Source organism: Ranitomeya imitator, chromosome 8 (genome assembly GCF_032444005.1).
Source record: "Ranitomeya imitator isolate aRanImi1 chromosome 8, aRanImi1.pri, whole genome shotgun sequence".
In the NCBI taxonomy this organism is placed as follows: domain Eukaryota; kingdom Metazoa; phylum Chordata; class Amphibia; order Anura; family Dendrobatidae; genus Ranitomeya; species Ranitomeya imitator.
In genome coordinates, this window is record NC_091289.1 from 135998309 (window position 1) to 136021353 (window position 23045).

Below are 23045 nucleotides of genomic sequence, written 5' to 3' on the forward strand. Positions count from 1 at the left end.
GACGCATGATTGGAAGATTGTGTAGACAGGTTGATCATTGGGAAACAAGCATTCCACAGAATACTCATTTCAGGTAATTGGCCAATGTAAGTGCACTGTAACTCTAAGGGTCATATTACACATGGTGGTCCGAAATCCAAAGTAATTTTCATCCTAAATCCGCAACCTCTACCTCCTGATGACACTTAATTTGAGTATCTCAGCATACACTGGGATTCTCACAAAGCATCAAAAAGGAAGTGGAAAAAAAAGAAAGCAGTTAGATAGTGTAGTTAGGAAACTATAGGGAACTTTAAATTTGAGTATATTAGAAAATAGTTTTGATTATGGTACTAAATAGACAGTGTAAGATTGCTCTCACAAAGTGTATTGGGGGACACTCGCTTGGCACAGGATTAACGTAGTCAGGCACGATTTTTCGCTTAAACACAGTCTATACGGTTTATTAAAGTGTCATAAACCGGGTTGTGCACAGTTCACATTATACATTTCATCAAACACAATAGGCACCAACTGGTGATATTAATTTGCAGCTTTGTCTTAAACACTTCTTTTATGGCTTTGTTTCACGGACACTAAACATGCTGGGTCTCTCACTTCACCCAGTTACCATGGGTGTCCGTACGCCGTACACTTCACCAATGTCCATGGAGCACAACAGGCACCAACATACGACATTACGGTTTGCAGCAACTAAACACGCTGGTCCTTTCCTGACCAGTTGCCGTGGCTTCCCACACAGTTCATATCACAACACAAGCACCAACAGTCTATGGTACCTTACTGTCATGATCCCAATGGCAGGGGATCACCAAAAGGACAAGCACAAAAACAAAACAAGCTCTAGGGTGATGGAACCTGAGCTGACCGCGATCCTGAACCTAAACACACAACTAGCAGTAGCCGGGGAACGTGCCTACGATGATTCCTAGACGTCTCGCGCCAGCCGAAGGATTAACTTCCCCTATAAGAAGAAACACAGACCTCACTTGCCTCCAGAGAAACACCCCACAGAAATAGCAGCCCCCCACATGTAATAACGGTGAAATGAGAGGAAAGCACATACGTAGTTATGAAAATAGAATCAGCAAAAATGAGGCCCGCTAAAGCTAGATAGCAGAGGATACAAAAGTGAACTGCGCGGTCAGCGAAAAACCCTTCAAAAACCCATCCTGAAATTACTTGAACTCATGTGCCAACTCATGGAACATGAGGAGTAATTTCAGCCCACTAGAGCAACCAGCAGCAAGGAATCACATATCTGCAAGCTGGACTAAGACAAAAATTAAACAAAACGTGGAACAGGAAAATCAAAACTTAGCTTGTCCTGAAGATAACAGACACAGGGAGCAGAGGAAAAAAGACACGCTGAGTACATTGATAGCCGGCGAGGAAATGACAAAAAAGGCAGGTTAAATAGGAAACTCCCATAACCTGATGGAACAGGTGGACACCAGAGACCGCAGAGAACACAAGTCACCCAGTACCATCAGTAACCACCAGAGGGAGCCCAAAAACAGAACTCACAACAGTACCCCCCCTTGAGGAGGGGTCACCGAACCCTCACGAGAACCACCAGGGCGACCAGGATGAGCCCTATGAAAAGCACGGACCAAATCGGCAGCATGAACATCAGAGGCAATCACCCAAGAATTATCCTCCTGACCATAACCCTTCCACTTGACCAAATACTGGAGTTTCCGTCTGGAAACACGAGAATCCAAGATCTTCTCCACAACATACTCCAATTCACCCTCCACCAGCACCGGAGCAGGAGGCTCAAGCGAAGGAACGACAGGTACCTCATACTTCCGCAACAACGACCGATGGAACACATTATGAATAGCAAACGATGTCGGGAGATCCAAACGAAACGACACAGGGTTAAGAATTTCCAAGATCCTATAGGGACCGATGAACCGAGGCTTGAACTTAGGAGAAGAGACCTTCATAGGAACAAAACGAGAAGACAACCACACCAAGTCCCCAACAAGAAGTCGAGGACCCACGCGGCGACGGCGATTAGCAAACTGCTGAGCCCTTTCCTGGGACAACTTCAAATTGTCCACCACATGACTCCAAATCCGATGCAACCTATCCACCACCATGTCCACTCCAGGACAATCAGAAGGCTCCACCTGACCAGAGGAAAAACGAGGATGAAACCCCGAATTACAAAAGAAAGGAGAAACCAAGGTAGCAGAACTAGCCCGATTATTAAGGGCAAACTCGGCAAGCGGCAAAAAGGAAACCCAGTCATCTTGATCAGCAGAAACAAAACACCTTAAATAAGTTTCCAAAGTCTGATTAGTTTGTTCCGTCTGGCCATTCGTCTGGGGATGGAATGCAGACGAAAAGGACAAATCAATGCCCATCTTAGCACAGAACGTCCGCCAAAATCTAGACACAAACTGGGATCCCCTGTCAGAAACGATGTTCTCCGGAATGCCATGCAAACGGACCACGTTTTGAAAAAACAGAGGGACCAACTCAGAGGAGGAAGGTAACTTAGGCAAGGGTACCAGATGAACCATCTTAGAAAAGCGGTCACACACAACCCATATGACGGACATTTTTTGAGAGACAGGGAGATCCGAAATAAAGTCCATGGAAATGTGCGTCCAAGGCCTCTTCGGGATAGGCAAAGGTAACAACAATCCACTGGCCCGAGAACAGCAAGGCTTAGCCCGAGCGCAAACTCCACAAGACTGCACGAAAGAACGCACATCCCTCAACAAGGAAGGCCACCAAAAAGACCTGGCCACCAAGTCTCTAGTACCAAATATTCCAGGATGACCTGCCAATACAGAAGAATGGACCTCGGAGATGACTCTACTGGTCCAATTATCCGGAACAAACAGTCTTTCCGGCGGACAACGATCAGGTTTATCCACCTGAAACTCCTGCAAAGCACGTCGCAAGTCTGGGGAGACAGCCGACAAAATCACCCCATCCCTAAGGATACCAGTGGGCTCAGAATTTCCAGGGGAGTCAGGCACAAAACTCCTAGAAAGAGCATCCGCCTTCACATTCTTTGAACCTGGCAGGTATGAAACCACAAAATTGAAACGGGAGAAAAACAGTGACCAACGAGCCTGTCTAGGATTCAGACGCTTGGCAGACTCAAGGTACATCAGATTTTTGTGATCAGTCAAGACCACCACACGATGTCTAGCACCCTCAAGCCAATGACGCCACTCCTCAAATGCCCATTTCATGGCCAAAAGCTCCCGATTACCAACATCATAATTCCGTTCAGCGGGCGAAAATTTTCTAGAAAAGAACGCACATGGCTTTATCACTGAGCCATCGGAGCTTCTCTGCGACAAAACCGCCCCCGCTCCGATCTCGGAAGCATCAACCTCAACCTGAAAAGGAAGCGACGTATCTGACTGACGCAACACAGGAGCAGAAGAAAACCGGCGCTTAAGTTCCTGAAAGGCCTCCAGAGCCGCAGGAGACCAATCAGTAACATCAGCACCCTTTTTAGTCAAATCCGTCAAAGGCCTAATAACACTAGAAAAATTAGTTATGAAGCGACGATAAAAATTAGCAAAGCCCAAGAACTTCTGTAGACTCTTAAGAGATGTAGGCTGCGTCCAGTCACAAATAGCCTGAACCTTGACGGGATCCATCTCAATAGTAGAAGGGGAAAAAATATACCCCAAAAAAGAAATCTTCTGGACTCCAAAGAGACATTTAGAACCCTTTACAAACAAAGAATTGGCCCGCAGGACCTGAAACACCTTCCTGACCTGCTGAACATGAGACTCCCAGTCATCAGAGAAAACCAAAACATCATCCAAATACACGATAATAAATTTATCCAGAGATTCACGAAAAATATCGTGCATAAAAGACTGGAAGACAGAAGGAGCATTAGAAAGTCCAAAAGGCATCACCAAATACTCGAAATGGCCCTCAGGCGTATTAAATGCGGTTTTCCACTCATCACCCTGCCTTATCCGCACAAGATTATACGCACCCCGAAGATCAATCTTAGTGAACCATTTAGCCCCCTTAATGCGAGCGAATAAATCAGTCAACAATGGCAAAGGATACTGATATTTGACCGTAATCTTATTCAAAAGACGATAATCTATGCAAGGCCTCAAGGAACCATCTTTTTTGGCCACAAAAAAAAAACCTGCTCCCAAAGGGGACGAAGATGGACGGATATGTCCCCTTTCCAAGGACTCCTTAACATAATTCCGCATAGCAGTATGCTCTGGCACTGACAGATTGAACAAACGACCTTTAGGGAATTTACTGCCAGGAATCAAATCTATAGCACAATCGCAATCCCTGTGAGGAGGAAGCGAACTGAGCTTAGGCTCCTCAAAAACCTCCCGATAATCAGACAAAAATACCGGAACCTCAGAAGGAGTAGATGAAGCGATAGAAATCGGAGATGCATCATCATGAACCCCCTGACATCCCCAGCTTAACACAGACATTGTTTTCCAGTCCAGGACTGGGTTATGAGTTTGTAACCATGGCAGACCAAGCACTAAGACATCATGTAAATTATACAGTACCAGGAAGCGAATCACCTCCTGATGAACGGAAGTCATACGCATGGTCACTTGTGTCCAGTACTGAGGTTTATTCATAGCCAAAGGTGTAGAGCCAATTCCTTTCAAAGGAATAGGAACTTCCAGAGGTTCCAGACTAAACCCACAGCGATTGGCAAATGACCAATCCATAAGACTCAGGGCAGCGCCTGAATCCACATAGGCATCGACGGAAATGGATGATAATGAACAAATCAGCGTCACAGACAGAATGAACTTAGACTGTAAAGTACCAATGGCAACAGACTTATCAACCTTTTTTGTGCATTTAGAGCATGCTGATATAACATGAGCTGAATCACCACAATAAAAACACAATCCATTTTTCCGCCTATAATTTTGCCGTTCACTTCTGGACTGAATTCTATCACATTGCATTATCTCAGGTGCCTGTTCAGAAGACACCGCCAAATGGTGCACAGGTTTGCGCTCCCGTAAACGCCGATCAATCTGAATAGCCATAGTCATGGACTCATTCAGACCTGTAGGCGCCGGGAACCCCACCATAACATCTTTAATGGCCTCAGAAAGGCCATCTCTGAATTTTGCAGCCAGAGCGCACTCATTCCACTGAGTAAGCACCGACCATTTCCGAAATTTCTGACAATATAGCTCTGCTTCATCTTGCCCCTTGAGAGAGAGCCAATAAAGCTTTTTCAGCCTGAATCTCTAGGTTAGGTTCCTCATAGAGCAAACCCAATGCCAGAAAAAACGCATCCACATTGAGCAACGCAGGATCCCCTGGTGCCAATGCAAATGCCCAATTCTGAGGGTCACCCCGCAGGAAAGATATAACAATCTTGACCTGCTGAGCAGGGTCTCCAGAGGAGCGAGATTTCAAGGAAAGAAACAACTTGCAATTGTTCCTAAAATTCAGAAAACTAGATCTATCTCCAGAAAAAAACTCTGGGACAGGAATTCTAGGTTCAGACATAGGCGTATGTACAACAAAATCTTGTATATTTTGAACCTTAGCAGCAAGATTATTCAGGCTGGAAGCCAAACTCTGGAGGTCCATGATAAACAGCTGAGGTCAGAGCCATTCAAGGATTAAGAGGAGGAAATAAGCAGTCAAGCTGCAATTAAGGCTAGGCAGCAAACACAGAGGAGGGGGAAAAAAAAAAAAAAAAACTTCCTCAGACTACTTTTCCTCCTACTTCAGCCAAAACGATGACCAATTTTGTCTGGCCGGCTATACTGTCATGATCCCAATGGCAGGGGATCACCAAAAGGACAAGCACAAAAACAAAACAAGTTCTAGGGTGATGGAACCTGAGCTGACCGCGATCCTGAACCTAAACACACAACTAGCAGTAGCCGGGGAACGTGCCTACGATGATTCCTAGACGTCTCGCGCCAGCCGAAGGATTAACTTCCCCTATAAGAAGAAACACAGACCTCACTTGCCTCCAGAGAAACACCCCACAGAAATAGCAGCCCCCCACATGTAATAACGGTGAAATGAGAGGAAAGCACATACGTAGTTATGAAAATAGAATCAGCAAAAATGAGGCCCGCTAAAGCTAGATAGCAGAGGATACAAAAGTGAACTGCGCGGTCAGCGAAAAACCCTTCAAAAAACCATCCTGAAATTACTTGAACTCATGTGCCAACTCATGGAACATGAGGAGTAATTTCAGCCCACTAGAGCAACCAGCAGCAAGGAATCACATATCTGCAAGCTGGACTAAGACAAAAATTAAACAAAACGTGGAACAGGAAAATCAAAACTTAGCTTGTCCTGAAGATAACAGACACAGGGAGCAGAGGAAAAAAGACACGCTGAGTACATTGATAGCCGGCAAGGAAATGACAAAAAAGGCAGGTTAAATAGGAAACTCCCATAACCTGATGGAACAGGTGGACACCAGAGACCGCAGAGAACACAAGTCACCCAGTACCATCAGTAACCACCAGAGGGAGCCCAAAAACAGAACTCACAACACCTTACGGGAGCTCCTGCTCCACCTGCTGACTCCTTGTCAGTCCACTCCTCCGGGAAAGCTGCCTCACAGGGATCACCAACTTGCCTGGGCGGCATATCTTAGTCAGTCCAGACCCACTGAAGGACGGTAGCTTCCCCAACACATGAACCGCACATGTGACCTGTCCAGTTGATATTCAGGACCTCGTCCAACACCCCAGGCATATGACCTGTCCAGGTACTATTCAGGACCTCGTCCAACATCCCAGGAATATAACCATGTGCTCTTCAGGACTCCTACTCCCAGGAAATCCAACACAGGTTGTTCAGGGTGCTATTCAGGACTCCTACTCCCAGGAAATCCAACACACCAGCATGTGCTATTCAGGATTCCTACTCCCAGGAAATCCAACACATCAGCATGTGACCTGTCCAGGTGCTATTTAGGACCTTGTCCAACACCCCAGGCCACCAGGTCGGTCCAAAGCCCCCACCACGTGCTCTTCAGGACTCCTACTCCCAGAAAATCCAACACAGGTAGTTCAGTGTGCTATTCAGGACTCCTACTCCCAGGAAATACAACACACCAGCATGTGCTATTCAGGATTCCTACTCCCAGGAAATCCAACACATCAGCATATGACCTGTCCAGGTGCTATTCAGGACCTTGTCCAACACCCCAGGCCACCAGGTCAGTCCAAAGCCCCCACCACATGCTCTTCAGGACTCCTACTCCCAGGAAATCCAACACAGGTAGTTCAGTGTGCTATTCAGGGATGCGGTCCTACTCCCAGGACCACCCGACACACAGGCTCTCCAGGACCTTCCACTGGAACCACACAGGAACCATGTGACCCACACCCTGGTCACATTATATATCCTTAACCACTCTCCTGGGTAGGAGTGTGGATGTGTGGCTAGTTTGTCCCACCCATCTCACACAACTAGCCTAGTAAGTCTCCCTTGCAACTACACCATACATATACACACTTGAGGAACTACAGGTCCCAGAACAACAACATTGCATCAGACTTACCACGCAGACTCCCTCTGCAACACATATTGGCCATTCACAACACAGCCAGTCACTGTTTCACCACGATTATCACAATAGATATGCCTCCATGCACCATCCCCCAAGGAGCACTCGCAGCGCCCCCTAGCTGTCACAGGGGTCACTGCATCACAACAGGGATTTAGGAGAAAAAATCATTTGGACTTCGAACCGCCCATTTACGGAATTTCTGTGATGAAATCCAGAGCGAATTCAAAATGAAAGCCACACCATACATACATGGACTTGTTCTCATATTTCACTTATTGTAATGGTAAAAATATACAGCAAGATTTCTCAGATATGGAAAATAAGCTAACTATCCAGATTGAAAGTAGATTTTCATTTGGAAATACTCTTAAATCTTCTTTGTTATACATTTCACAGATCTGATCCCAAAAGCAGTAAAGGTGTCAATATGGTTACATCTAGTTTACAAGTCAAAAATACATTTGTTTTACTCCACCCATTTGCACAATTTAAATATTTCCAGTATCCTAAAACAAAGATCCATTTATGTACTTAACAAATGAACAGATTGTATGTTTCACAAATTTACGTATTCTACCGTATTTGCAAATCCAGATGTGCGGCATAAGCTCCCGAAGAGCCGGCTAGAATCAAATCCCATTGCCAGGTGCTGCATAGCCTAAGATAAGCCTGTTTATGCTTCATCTGTAAGGAAGAAAATATCTGCATTGTATCTAGTGTTACTTCTAGCATCAAAACTAAAGCATCCAGAAACAAACATATCTGTTGTAGGAATATTTTCGTTACATACTGTATTTCCAAATACATTGACGTCAACCCTGTGGTCTTTTCTGAGACCAGCCATTTTAGATCGCAAAATTGTAGCTACTGATCTGCCAAGATTGTCTTTGTTAGATTTCCCAGTGGTTCCTATAGAGCCATGTGATGCTCACCCCTGTCCTTTTAATCTTGAGCTCTGAAACTTTAACACAGAATAACAAGGAGGTGAAAATGTGTTTAAACTCAGAACATATGGCAAGTCATTAAAAATGTATCAGCGCCTCTCCAGTGACTGCCTACTCCATGGCGGCCTTTGCTTTGCATAGCATTAGCCAAATAGGTTAACCATTGTGTTTTTGGAATAACAGGAGCAGCGATAACTTGTAGTAATGCTCCTGATAGTGGAAAAAGCTTTTATTTTACTCATAGAATAAACTGTTCAAATAATGTGTGGTCATAGAACTGATGTTCTTTAAAAGATTATTAACCAAATTTGAGCATATGGACCTTATAGAAAGGGGTCCTCAACTGTGGAACCACCTTTATCAGCCAGATCAGAGAGTAGCTCCATGAGAGCAGCTACCAGTCTGGCAGGTAAAATTGGTTGTCCACTACTCATACAACTCCTTCTGATTCCATATATTTTGCTCCATTAATTTAATAACAGTTATTCTTTCCTCCACTGTCGGCACTGGCTGTCCCATGTATCATGTGACATTATTATGTCATGCGATCCTTGAGGCCAATCAGCGCTGACTTCACTCTCTCTGCCTTTGGATGAATCTCATACATCCAGAGAAAGTGAGACAGTAATAGCTCTCACTATCTCTAGTTACATGTGATTTGTATGAATACGAGTAAAGTGAAGTCAGTGTTGATTGGCTGCAGGGATCGTGTGACATAATAATGTCACTCGATCCCCTGGAGAACCACTGCAGACAAGGTTGGAATGGTGCCATTTAAGTGTTATTTTACATGGAGCAAACATAGGAGTTGAGAAGGGGTTGTCCAAGTAGTGGACAACCCCTTTAAGGCTGTCATTGAAGTATATGAATGGCTATAAAGTAAGAGTAGTATGCATTCCAGGAATGCAGGTAGTGAATAGATTCTGTTCGAGGTGGTCTCATCAGAGTCAACTTGCCATTATGTTATTATGTTTTCATCACTTTACAAGAATTTAGGTTATATATTTTGGTATTGATTGTCCCAGACTGAATATTTTTTATGTTTCTGTGACAGTCATTCTCCTTGAATAACACTAATATTCTTTTTTTATATGCAATCCAGTTGTAAATGTTTGTTAATCCTTATATGTAGATTACCAGGCACTGACATGAACTTTTCCTTCCACTGTCAGTGCTCCTGCTTTGATTAATAAATGTCAGGGCTGCCACCTTTAGACTGTGCCTAGGCTCCACCCCCACCACTTGAACCTGCACAGTCTTGGAAAAACTCCACTTCTGCAACACGTACTCACCAATCACACATTAACAATTCCCATTGAACACCATATCGCAGACATAGCCATGAGCTTTCTTTTTGGCCAAAAGATTTTTTAAACATGCCCCCACTACAAGGTAGACTCTTTTGGCCAGGCCCTACTGTACTCTTCTAACCTTTTAAAAATTTGTTAAATATCCAATCATTTTGTTAGGTATATTTTTATTTATTTTTCTTTAAGAGAATGTGTCACATACATTTTTTAAAAATGACCAATAATACCATATACAAGGAACAAATACCATCACAGCATGACGAGATCACATATTACCACCATATAATGTCCAAATAATGCCACATACAAGGAACAAATACTGCCACACCATTACTAGTCTACATATTACCACCAATGACTGAATAATACCACATATAAGGAACAAATACTGCCACACCATGACTAGACAACATATTACCACTACATAGTAACCAAATACCACCACATACAAGAAACAAATACCACCACACCATCACCAGAGAACACATTACCACCACATAGTGACCGAATAACACAACATACAAGAAACAAATACCGTCACACCGTGACCAGACCACATATTACCACCAGATAGTGACCGAATATTACAATACTGATCGTTAATAAGAAAACACAATACTAATATTACCTTAATTGCCATTATACACGGGAACTCTGTGCATAGTATACAGGTATTACAGTGATCCTCAGTGACAATATACACAGAAGCTTTGCATTTGGTGTCAATGTAGAGGTAATACAATGACCACCAGTGACATTATACACCCAAGCTCTGTATAAAGGTAATACAGGGATCACCAGTGACATTATAAATAGGAGCTCTGTATACAGTATGAGTGTACAGGTAATACAGTGATCACTGGTGTCATTATGCATAAGAGCTCTGTATATAGCGTGCTAGGTGTTGATTTCTGCTGCACAGGGGGAATCTCGAACCATGTCTGCTCTGGTCTCCTCCAGCCGCAGTGGAACCTGCTTAGCAGAGACGTCTATCCCAGCGTCTGGCTCAAGCAGATACTGTGCACTTGGTTACTGCTGCCTTGTAGCCAGCACTGATCAGTGGCGGGCAGATGTTCCAGGGACTATGTCCTGCTTTTCCCCTACTGGTCATGCCCACGGGTCGACCTCTCATTGGAGGTTGGGGGTCACATGCTCAGGTCCTGTAGCGGCTCCAATTGGATCACTAGGAAGGTCATCCTGTCAATGGTGTTTTTGACTGTTCGCGAATGGTGGAACTACCTAGTGCCTGACAATGCTATCCTGCACATTTAGTACAAGTTACTGTATCTAATTAGCAGCGACCGTGCGCATATAGTGTGCTTTCATGGCCATGTTTGGGGGGTTAGTGGCGTCCGCCAGATCGGCCCTGCATGCACTCCTGTGCTGTTAATTCTAAAGTTCAGATTAGTCTCTGACAACCCAGTAGCGGTGTCGTGCACAAGTGTTCTAGAGGAACTCTTTCCCAGAGTCTTGGGTCAGAGTTCTGTGACTCTTTGCTTGCGCTCTTTGTGTGGTACCGGGGCACCTGTGATGCAACAGGGTTCGCTTCCTTCATACCGGGTGAAGCTAATCCGTGTGTGTATCCACATTATGCCACCATATAGTCCGTCATTACCAAGCACAGGTGTCTTAGCCGCACGGTGGACCCTGGACTGCGAATGCACCTTATTTCATCTCTAATTATTATTTGGTGCGTTCTGCCAGTCCTAACATAGTGTACAGGTAAAACAGTGATCACTTGTGACAATATACACAGGAGCTCTGTATATAGTGTCAATGTAGAGGTAATACATGGATCAATGGTGAAATTGTACACAGGAGCTCTGTATATAGTGTACAGGTAATACAAGGATCACCAATGACATTATACATAGGAACTCTGTGTATAATGTTAATGTGCAGGTAATACAGGAATCACCAGTGATATTATACACAGTAGCTATGTATATAATATATAATGTACAGGTTCTACAGTGATCACCGGTAACATTATATGGAGGAGCTCTGTATATAGTATACAGTGTATAGTGTAAGTAAACAGGTAACAATCTGACACACCAGTGACGTCTCTAGTTGAAGTCCTTCATCTTCGCTTTTCTTCATTCAGCACAGACTGCCATCACTTCTTCCAGCCAGGACTCATCTCTGCAGAAAGTAACACACAGTTAACTAGAGCACCACTTGCCCCTACTTCTACACTACACTGCTGAATACAGACATGCACCCACCATTAATAAGTAATTAGTTGTTAATGGATCTACTATTCCTAATGTAAATAGTAACCCAACATCATACCCCACTAACTATAAATAGCCGCTTTCCCACCCAATAAATATACAAATTAATCAGGACCTGTACTCTTTCCCCCAATGCAATACCAGTCACACTACTGCATCCTCATTGCCCTCATTATGTACCTATTGCTCCCCTGATTCATTATATTTACATGCCCCCATCTGCCCCAGTTCTTTATGTCATGCTCTCTCCCTCTCCCACCCACTATTATCAACTGCCTTCCCACCCTTAATACAGCATCTTTTACTCTCACTCACCCCCAAATTCATCATCATTTGCTGTCCCCTACCCTCCATCCTCAATTCATCATCATTTCCTCCCCCTTGCCCTCAATTAATCACTATTTGCTCTCCTGCAGCCCCATTCACAAGCCATCATCATTTGCTGTTTCCACCCCCCACCTTCAATACATAATATGCCGTCCCCCTCTCAATTCATCATTTGCTGTCCCCTATCCCTTAACCTCAATTGATCCTTTGCTGTCCACCACCCTCAATTCATCAGTTGCTGTTCCCCGACTCGCACCCTCAATTCATTATTATTTGTGCTCCCAACCTCAATACATCATAATTTACTGTCCCTCATCCCACACCCTCAGTGCATCATCGTTTGCTCTCCTACGTTGAAGCTGGCCATTTTGGATCCAACTTTATTTTTTTCAATGGGAAAAGGGTCATGTGACACATCAAACTTATTGAGAATTTCACAAGAAAAACAATGGTGTGCTTGGTTTTAACGTAACTTTATTCTTTCATGAGTTATTTACAAGTTGATCTTTATTTACAGCCGTTGACATGTCGCATAGGTTAACGGCAGATAGAAATTGTGTTGATGTCTGGTAAACGCAGTACTCAGGTCATTGCAGCAGATTTCAATGCAAGACACCCTACCCAAGAAAACTGTCACCATTCCCATGTTATTTAGGTGTATCCATATAAATGGCCCACTCAAAAAGGTTTGCCTCATCACTGAACAACTTTGTAAACCCAGGGTCCTGTTCCAATTTTTGTTTTGCACATTCTACAAATTCAGCGAGCCAATCTGGGTCCACCTCATTGAGATGGTGCAGCAGCTGGATTTTGTAAGGGTGCCATCTGTGAGTAGCTAATATCCGCCGAAGGGATGTTCGACTGATGCCAGATCGGCGTGGCCCTGGGCCGTTTTTCATGGGAGGCTGCAAAGAAGAATGATTGTTGATTTTTCAATTTTTCATACAAGCTTTTAGTCCCCCTTACAGTTTGCCTAATGTCAGTTAATGTAGGTGGATGTGTAGCCAACAAAGATGATTTTTTTGTTTGGCCAGATTTGTGATCAGATTAGCCAACAAAAAACATTTTGCTCTTTTGTTAACTGATTGCTGCTAAGTTTACACCAAACAATGATCAAGAACAAGTCTTTAGGAATGGTCTCTCACACGATGAAAGGGAATCTGTTAGCAAGATTTTGCTGTAGAGACCCTGATTCCAGCGATGTGTCACTTAATATGCTGTGTTTTGCTGTTTCAATACAATCAGTGTTTTATGAGAGGCGATTATCACTACAGGACAACTGTTCTTGTGCCTCCTAGTCCAACCCTGCCCCCAGCACTGATTAGCAGTTTTCTGCCAATATACAGTGTACACAGGAAGCTGTCAGTCGGTGATGTGGGTGGGATGATACAGAGCTCAGCAGTCTGAACTCTGCTATATCTGCGACAAAGAAAACTATAAGTCTATCATAACTGCTGCACTCAGTAAACTAAATGACATATTACTAGAATCAGGGTCTCTTTCTGTACCTCATACTGCTGTCTTATTAAATAGCAAAAATCTGCTGACAGATTGCCTTTAGCATGGGGTCTTTAGGCTGGCAATTTAAAGGGTAACTAACTATACATTCAAGTAAGTTTTCAGAATAAGTTCTTGTGTGTGCATGAGGAATAACACTATTTCTGGCCATTATATTAATTGAATACAACATTTTTCACCAGTTTACCCTTCCGCAGGATCTATCTCTAATTTGCTATTGACTCTGAGCTAGTGGTTGTGGACTAGCTGCCATCATGTCTCCCATGCACAGCACACACACAAAAAGGGATTTCTGCTCTTGTTTTCTTAATGAACACACAGACAGAAGAAGTGGAGGCATAGATACAATTTCCCCACAGTGTTGCAGTTAATTCTGCTGTAGCATCAGCTAAGATACTTGCTAGAAGGCTACAGCATCATACGTTTCTGGACTTGTGTCTGCTGCTCCTCTTTTTCTCCGCGCCTCTCTCTTTCTCCATTCCTCCTCCATACACTCTATAACCCGACTATAACTAACTTATACCGGCTTTCTATCTTCACCTGAGGAAGACGGATTAGAGCTTTTTTTTCAGAGTGAATGATGAGTTCAGGACATAGTGGTGGTATAGAAATGGCTCATAAGTGGAGAAAGACATAGCTTTATCTGATATTATAATATTTCTAAAATGTTCCTTATATTTATTTATAATATTGATTTATGCAATGTTTGTTGAAAGCATAGTGTTCATTTTTACTTCTAGTATCCAAACATTTTTATCAGCTGAATTTTATCTCAAGACAATAAAGTGATTATAAACCTTGTGCTTCAGTACATTTAACAATGTTCTCAAATCTTCGTTTCCAGGTCTCCCTATTGTGTTTTGATTCAGTTCTGTCTGACAACACAGAAGTTCAATTTATCTTTCTGTTTTTCCCTGTTTAAAAATACAAATATTCCTAAGAATATAGTGAATTATTAATAGAATTCTCTTTTCTTTTTGCCTTTTCCAGGTGTAAGTGTAACCTCCATGCCAACAGCTGTACGTTCACAAACAATCGTCTGGTCTGTGACTGTGAACACAACACCACTGGACAGGACTGCGAACGGTGTAAGAAGAACTACCAAGGACAAGCATGGAGCCCTGGCTCCTATCTTACAATTCCCAAGGGTACTGCCAATATCTGTGAGTATATATGTCATCACCTAGATTATAGATAAGTTAATGTAGTCGTCTGAAACCCAAGGTGATTGTCTTACCGAATGTATATCTATTTAATCCAATCATCGAATCATTTTTTTCCTGGAGAACAGAAAAAGTCCCAGAAGATTGGAGAAGGGCAAATATTGTCCCTATCTTTAAAAAAAAGGAAAGAAAATTGAGGCAGGAGATTACAGGCCAGTGAGTCTTACTTCTATACCAGGAAAGATCTTTGAACAAATTATTAAACAATATTTAATGATTGCACACTCAATTGGAAGAGTATTTCAAGTGGTGTACCACAAGGCTCTGGCTTGGACCCAGAGTTGATCAACATTTTTATAAATTATCTAGATAAGGGAACTGAAGGTAAACTAGTCATATCTGCAGACAAGGCAAAGCTAGGAAGGATAGCCAACACTAGAAAAAAACAGACAAAGAATTCAGAAGGATATAGATAAGCTTGAACAATGGAAAACAACTAATATAATGGTATTTAACAAGGAGAAATGCAATATTCTACATCTGGGCAAGAAAAACGAAAATTACATCTACAAAATGGGAGGAATAGATCTAAGCAACAGCAAGTGTGTAAAAGACTTAGGTATACTAATAGATCACAGACTGCACATGAGTCAACAGTGTGATGCAGCAGCAAAATAGTCAAACACAGTTCTGGGATGTTTGAAGAGAAACATAGAGTCAAGAACGTGTGAAGTAATTATTCCCCTCTACTCTTCCTTGGTCACACGTCTTCTAGAATAATGTGTCCAATTCGGGGCACTGCATTTTAAGAAAGTTATCGAAAAACTGGAGCAAGTTCAGATAAAAGCTACCATGAAGATAAGCAGACTCCAAAGTATGTCCTTTGAGGAATGATAAAAGGATCAGGGAATTGGAGTTTAGCTTGTAAAAAAGAAGGCTAAGAGGAGACTTAATAGCTGTCTACAAATATCTGAAGGGATGTCACATTGTAGAGGGATCATCATTATTCTCATTCACATATAGAAATACAAGCAGCAATGGAATAAAACTGAAAGGGAGAAAATACAGATTATCTGACAGATATCTGTCTGAGAGGGTTTAATGAATCCTTGATTGAGCTGGGGATTGAACACGATGACACTGGAGGTCCCTTCCAACTCTAACATTCTATGATTCCACGAAAAGAGTGATAGGACTATTAAATTAAATAGATAGCCATTTAGTATTAAAATCAGCTTTGGTTTTGGACCACCCCATTTATTGTTTGTGTAATCTCACTGGACTTATGATAGTCAAAATCCTTGTGAAGAAATCATTAATTTAAGGTATCTTGTCTGTCGATTCATGCTGCCCAAACCACAGGCAGCATGAACACAGCCTGGCTGCATTGTTACAGCTGGGTATATTAATCTCTGAAACTCTCCAGCTTTTCACAGTAAATATGCCTTGAATCTTCGGCTTAGGGTACCGTCACACAGTGGCATTTTGATCGCTACGACGGCACGATCCGTGACACTCCAGCCACTGGCGGACACAGTCAAAAAAGGGCCCCTGTGCAAGAAAAATATATGGGCCCTTTGCAGCCCGAGAACTCCTAAAAATGCAAAATTGCACTTGCTTTGGAGCAAGAAATGGGCCCCCTTACCTCTTGGGCCCCTGTGCGGCCGCACAGGTTGCACCAATGGTATGTCCGCCCCTGGCTCCAGCATCATAACAATATCGCTCCAGCGTCGTAGACTGCTGTCACACTTTGCAATGTACGACGCTGGAGCGATAATTTCATGACGTATGTGCGATGTAGAAGCCGTTGGTTACTATGCGCACATCGTATACAATATTGTGCACACCTTTGTTACACCATGCGATCATGCCGCCACAGCAGGACACTAGACGACGAAAGAAAGTTTCAAGCGATCTGCTACGACGTACGATTCTCAGCGGGGTCCCTGATCGCAGGAGCGTGTCAGACACTGCGAGATCGTAACTATATCGCTGGAACGTCACGAATCGTGCCGTCGTAGCAATCAAAATGCCACTGTGAGACGGTACCCTAAGGACCATAGCAAAGGAGATGAGATTAGCCCGGCTCCGCCTCTGGCCAGCTCATCCCAGCACAGCAATAGGTGATTGACAGATCTCTCCTGGAGACCTATCTCTCCTAAAGAACTATCAATTGCTTCTAGTAGCATTGGGTAGAGTCAACCAGAGAGGCACTGGACTAATCTTTTCTTCAGCTGTGGTCATTAGCCGGATCTTCAAAGTATTACTTCTGTGAAACGCTGATTGTAATCATGTAGCCAGGCTCCGATTCCTGCTGCTCACCATTTGGGTAAAGGTACCTTCACACTGAGCGACTTTAGAACGATAACGATAGCGATCCGTGACGTTGCAGCATCCTGGACAGCGATATCGTTGTGTTTGACACGCAGCAGCGATCTGGATCCTGCTGTGAGATCGCTGGTCGGAGCTAGAAGGCCAGAACTTTATTTCGTCGCTGGATCACCCACTGACATCGCTGAATCGGCGTGTCTGATGCCGATTCAGCGATGTCTTCACTTGTAACCAGGGTAAACATCGGGTTACTAAGCGCAGGGCCGCGCTTAGTATCCCGATATTTACCCTGGTTACCATTGTAAATGTTAAAAAAAAAAACACTACATACTTAGATTCCGGTGTCTGTCGCATCCCTCGCCGTCAGCTTCCCTGCACTGTGTCAGCGCCAGCCGGCCGTAAAGCAGAGCACAGCAGTGACGTCACCACTCTGCTTTACGGCCGGCACTTACACAGTGCAGGGAAGCTGACGCCGGGGGACGCGATAGACACCGGAATGTAAGTATGTAGTGTTTTTTTTTTTTACATTTACAATGATAACCAGGGTAAACATCGGGTTACTAAGCGCGGCCCTGCGCTTAGTAACCCGATGTTTACCCTGGTTACCAGGGGACTTCGGCATCGTTGGTCGCTGGAGAGCTGTCTGTGTGACAGCTCTCCAGCGACCACACAACAACGAAACAGCGACGCTGCAGCGATCGGCATCGTTGTCTATATCGCTGCAGCGTCGCTTAATGTGATGGTACCTTAAATGTACGCCCAATGTCGGTAGGGGGTTAAAGTCAGGTGTAAGACAAATAGCATATTTTCTATGAATTCTCTTTACATGTAAAGTATATGTTCCTTTATTGTATTTGTAAAAGAAAAGAGAACTAAAAGTTTCAAAAAATCTTAAGCAATTTTGAAAGAAAATTGTAAAATGAATAAATGTAAATATCAACAACACATCATTACTCTTTAGAGTTCTCTATTCTTGGGGCAGAGATAACGCTGCTGTAGTTTAATTTATTACATTTTACTCTGTAAGCTTATCCTTATAGGTCTAAATTTGTATTTATAGAACAGATGCAAAGAATTATATTATATGAGAAAAAGAGGCATAATAGATGCAAATGTGGGATGTTTTTATTTTTTAACATTGAATACCAGTATAAATGTAAGCATGCATGGAAGCATACTAAGGGCATACAGTATTCCAATCAGCAGAATAATGTGAATTTTAGTGCTCATTCAGCCAGACAGTTCAAGCAAGATCATCCATGGTTCCTGCTCTATGGTTATGTACGAGTGTCAGATCTACTTCTAGTTTAGGCTTAGTTGAAGGACAAGTCTGTGATCCCTGCATTCAATGTTGCTGACTTACTGACAGCAATGCAAATAACAAGTATTGAGCAGAGACAAGGGGATCGATCAACAGAGTATCGAGTTCAAGTAAGATTTCCTGAAATTTTGAGTTTTACGCAAAGTCGAAAACTTTGAGATTGGATTTGTGGTTCGTAAAAAAAACTTGCCCGGCATCATCTCTTACACTGCTGAGGCATCAGAGAGCAGACTAATGTTATTTTGAGTTTCCATGGGCTTCTCCATAATGCATTGCAGCTATGACTCTACTGTAGAGTGTAAGCTCTTATGGTCAGCGGAGTCCTCTTTCTACTGTACAGTGTATGCTCTTATGGTCAGCAGGGTCATCTCCTGTAGAGTGTAAGCTCTTATTGTCATCAGGGTTCTCTCTCTCTGCTGTAGAGTGTAAGCTCTTATGATCAGCGGGATCCTCTCTTTCCAGTAGAGTGTATGCTCTTATGGTCAGTGGGGTCCTCTCTCTCTCTTCTGCAGAGTGTAAACTCTTATGGTCAGCGGAGTCCTCTCTCAACTGTACAGTGTATGCTCATATGGTCAGCAGGGTCATCTCCTGTAGAGTGTATGCTCATATGGTCAGCAGGGTCCTCTCTCTCCTGTACAGTGTAAGCTCTTATGGTCAGTGGGGTCCTCTCTTTCCTGTAGAGTGTAAACTCTTATGGTCAGCGAAGTACTCAATCTCATGTACAGTGTAAGTTCTTATGGTCAGCGGGGTCCTCTCTCTCCTGTGCAGTGTAAGCTTTTATGGTCAGTGGGGTCCTCTCTCTCCTGTACAGTGTAAGCTCTTATGGTCAGCGGCGTCCTCTCTCTCCTGTACAGTGTAAGCTCTTATGGTCAGTGGGGTCCTCTCTCTCCTGTAGAATGTAAGCTCTTATTGTCAGTGGTGTCCTCTCTCTCCTGTACAGTGTAAGCTCTTATGGTCAGTGGGGTCCCCTCTCTCCTGTAGAGTGTAAGCTCTTATGGTCAGTGGGGTCCTCTCTCTCCTGTAGAATGTAAGCTCTTATTGTCAGTGGTGTCCTCTCTCTCCTGTACAGTGTAAGCTCTTATGGTCAGTGGGGTCCCCTCTCTCCTGTACAGTGTAAGCTCTTATGGTCAGCAGGGTTCTCTCTCTTTCCTGTACAGTGTAAGCTCTTATGGTAAGCAGGGTCCCCTCTCTCCTGTACAGTGTAAGATCTTATGGTCAGCAGGGTTCTCTCTCTTTCCTGTAAAGTGTAAGCTCTTATGTTCAGCGGGGTCCTCTCTCCTGTACAGTGTAAGCTCTTATGGTCAGCAGGGTCCTCTCTCTTCTGTACAGTGTAAGCTCTTACGGTCAGCGGGGTTCTCTCTCTTTCCTGTAGAGTGTAAGGTCTTATGGTCAGCGGGGTGCTCTCTCTCCTGTACAGTGTAAGCTCTTATGGTGAGCAGGGTTCTCTCTCTCTCCTGTACAGTGTAAGCTCTTATGATCAGTGGGGTCCTCTCTCTCCTGTACAGTGTAAGCTCTTATGGTAAGCAGGGTCCCCTCTCTCCTGTACAGTGTAAGTTCTTATGGTCAGCAGGGTCATCTCTCTTCTGTACAGTGTAAGCTCTTACGGTCAGCGGGGTTCTCTCTCTTTCCTGTACAGTGTAAGCTCTTATGTTCAACGGGGTCCTCTCTCCTGTACAGTGTAAGCTTTTATGGTCAGCGGGATGCTCTCTCTCCTGTACAGTGTAAGCTCTTATGGTCAGCAGGGTTCTCTCCCTCTCCTGTAGAGTTCACGCTTTTATGATCAACGAGGTCCTCTCTTTCCTGTAGAGTGTACTCTTATGGTCAGCGGGGTCCTCTCTCTCCTATAGAGTTTAAACTCTTCTCTTCTTGCAGGAGGGTTCTTTCTCACTCTCTTCTCCCCCACATGTAGTTTCCAAGCAATTGCAAATTTTAGATTATCGAGAATCATGCAAATTCATTCTCCAGCCACTTTGATTCACACAGGCTTCATTCATTCACTGGGACTCACCATGATTTTGATCTGTTTCAATCTTCGTACCCATACATACATTTTGGATTACAATAATTACTATACTGTAAGAGTTTGCGTAGAATTTTCATAGGCGAACCTGTAATGGTGGCCAAGAGACTCATGAGTCACTATTGTCTGTTAGATCCATGATCTAAGTTCTAGCACAGCTTGTGGACTTAAAATGAAAGCTCACCATAGTAAGGAAATAAAATGCCCATGGAAAGCATCGGTTTTGTGATTAGTGTACTCTAAAATACTCTAGAAAGGAGAGGTTAATGCAGCCTGCTTGTAATGGAGGAATCAATGAGGTGTTCGATCAATGAGTGGTTTAATGCTTTCTGCTATCATTCTGCTCAATTAATTTTTTTTAATATAGAGCTTAATCCGGGGCCAGCTGACAGAAGAAACAAGAGGAGAACTGATGGTGATACGAATGTAATCTAATAACGGCAGGAAGTGCGAGTAGCAGCTGACCTGGTCTGCCTGTAATCCATTAACAAATGATTTATATCCCGATAGAATGACTTTGAAAGTGCCGAAGTCTCAGTTCCAGACCTGGGTAGACCTTTTAAAACCAAAACATAATTTTAAGGTGTCTTACATAAATTCTTCCAGATGCCTGCACCTCCGTCCACATACAGAATAACATTTAAACATTAGTGAATTACCCATCTAAAGACAATCATCATCGACTTATCATTACGACATGCCAGCTATTATTATGACTGTGTGTGCCTGCTGGATGATGCAAATAGCCTCCTCAGAGAGGACGAGGGCAGGAAATCTGCTGCCACAAATTGGAAGAAGCAATCCTGAAAGTCAGTATCGACCACGAGAAATAGGATAGAAAGACATGAGCGCTTAGCCCACTCTTATATTATGGGGCAGAGCAAATCGGCATTTTTTTCTCATGCAGAGTCAACATGAGAAAAGAAAATCACAGCATGTTGCGATTGGCTCCTCAAATTGGTTCATCCACATCCAGTCGCCCACTCAGGAAGAGGTTAAGCATTTTGCCACTGGGTTTAAATCTTTTTTTTTATTATTATTTACATGCTTCCTGGCTTTTGAATAAGTGAAAGGTGGAATTCCCATCTGCAAGATCCTATCTCAATATGTAGTATGAGTAATAATAATAATAATATTAGCAAAGCCCTAAAATTAGAAAGGTAGTATAGTTCTTCAGATTCTCCATATCTTTATCCTTATGTGCAGGCATTGCAGGACCTTAGGTATCCATGGTTATGGCCACTAGTATAGTGATAGTTAGCGAGTTGCTAGTGGTCATAACCATGGATACCTAAGGTCCTGCAATGCCTGCACATAAGGAAAGAGACAGAGCGAATCAAAAAAAACTATACTACATTCTAATTGGAGGTTTTTGCTAATATTATTATTATTATTATTATTATTATAACTACTACGTATTGGGATAGGATCTTGGAGATGGGAATAATCCTTTAATTAAGAATTAATCAGTGATCTCATTCTTCCAATTTGTTACTATTTTATCTGTTTTTCTGATCTCTGTTAACTTGATTCAGAATCATTCTTTGTATTCTTTGGTCATAAATCAGCTGACAAGAGTTCAGAAAAAGACAATTAAAAGTGTTACAAAATTTTCCATCATAATGAGCTCACTGGTGGATTTTTAGATCGCTCATTATATAATTGTACAACCAGCAATAGATAATGCAAAACTGAGTCTATACGAGGAAAGTTATGCAACATCTCTTTAGGACACCCCATAGTAAAAATAATTTTTATTTCAAATTACATGCATTTATAAAAAAAAATCCCCCTAAGCTATCCATATTCTTTAACCCCTTCATGACCTTGGGATTTTTCGTTTTTCCGTGTTCGTTTTTCACTCCCCTCCTTTCCAGAGCCATAACTTTTTTATTTTTCCGTCAATTTGGCCATGTGAGGGCCTATTTTTTGCAGGACGAGATGTACTTTTGAACGACATCATTGGTTTTAGCATGTTGTGTACTAGAAAACGGGAAAAAAATTCCAAGTGCGGTGAAATTGCAAAAAAAGTGCAATCCCACACTTGTTTTTTGTTTGGCTTTTTTGCTAGGTTCACTAAATGCTAAAACTGACCTGCCATTATGATTCTCCAGGTCAGTACGAGTTCATAGACACCTAACATGACTAGGTTATTTTTTATCTAAGTGGTGAAAAAAAATTCCAAACTTTGCTAAAAAAAAAAAAATTGCGCCATTTTCCGATACTCGTAGCGTCTCTATTTTTCGTGATCTGGGGTCGGTTGTGGGCTTATTTTTTGCGTGCCGAGATGACGTTTTTAATGATAGCATTTTGGTTCAGATACGTTCTTTT

At 42.9% G+C, this 23045-nt stretch overlaps 1 protein-coding gene across 6 annotated transcripts in view; it reads left to right on the top strand.

Moving 5' to 3' along the window:
* The window catches only part of NTNG1 (netrin G1), a 479224-nt gene that overhangs the window by 287161 nt on the left and 169018 nt on the right, over window positions 1-23045 (top strand). For all 6 annotated transcript variants that reach the window (XM_069737380.1, XM_069737381.1, XM_069737384.1 and 3 more), the window contains exon 4: window positions 14870-15042. In XM_069737380.1, the coding sequence (XP_069593481.1) occupies window positions 14870-15042 (173 nt within the window). The remainder of the gene's footprint in view (window positions 1-14869; window positions 15043-23045) is intronic.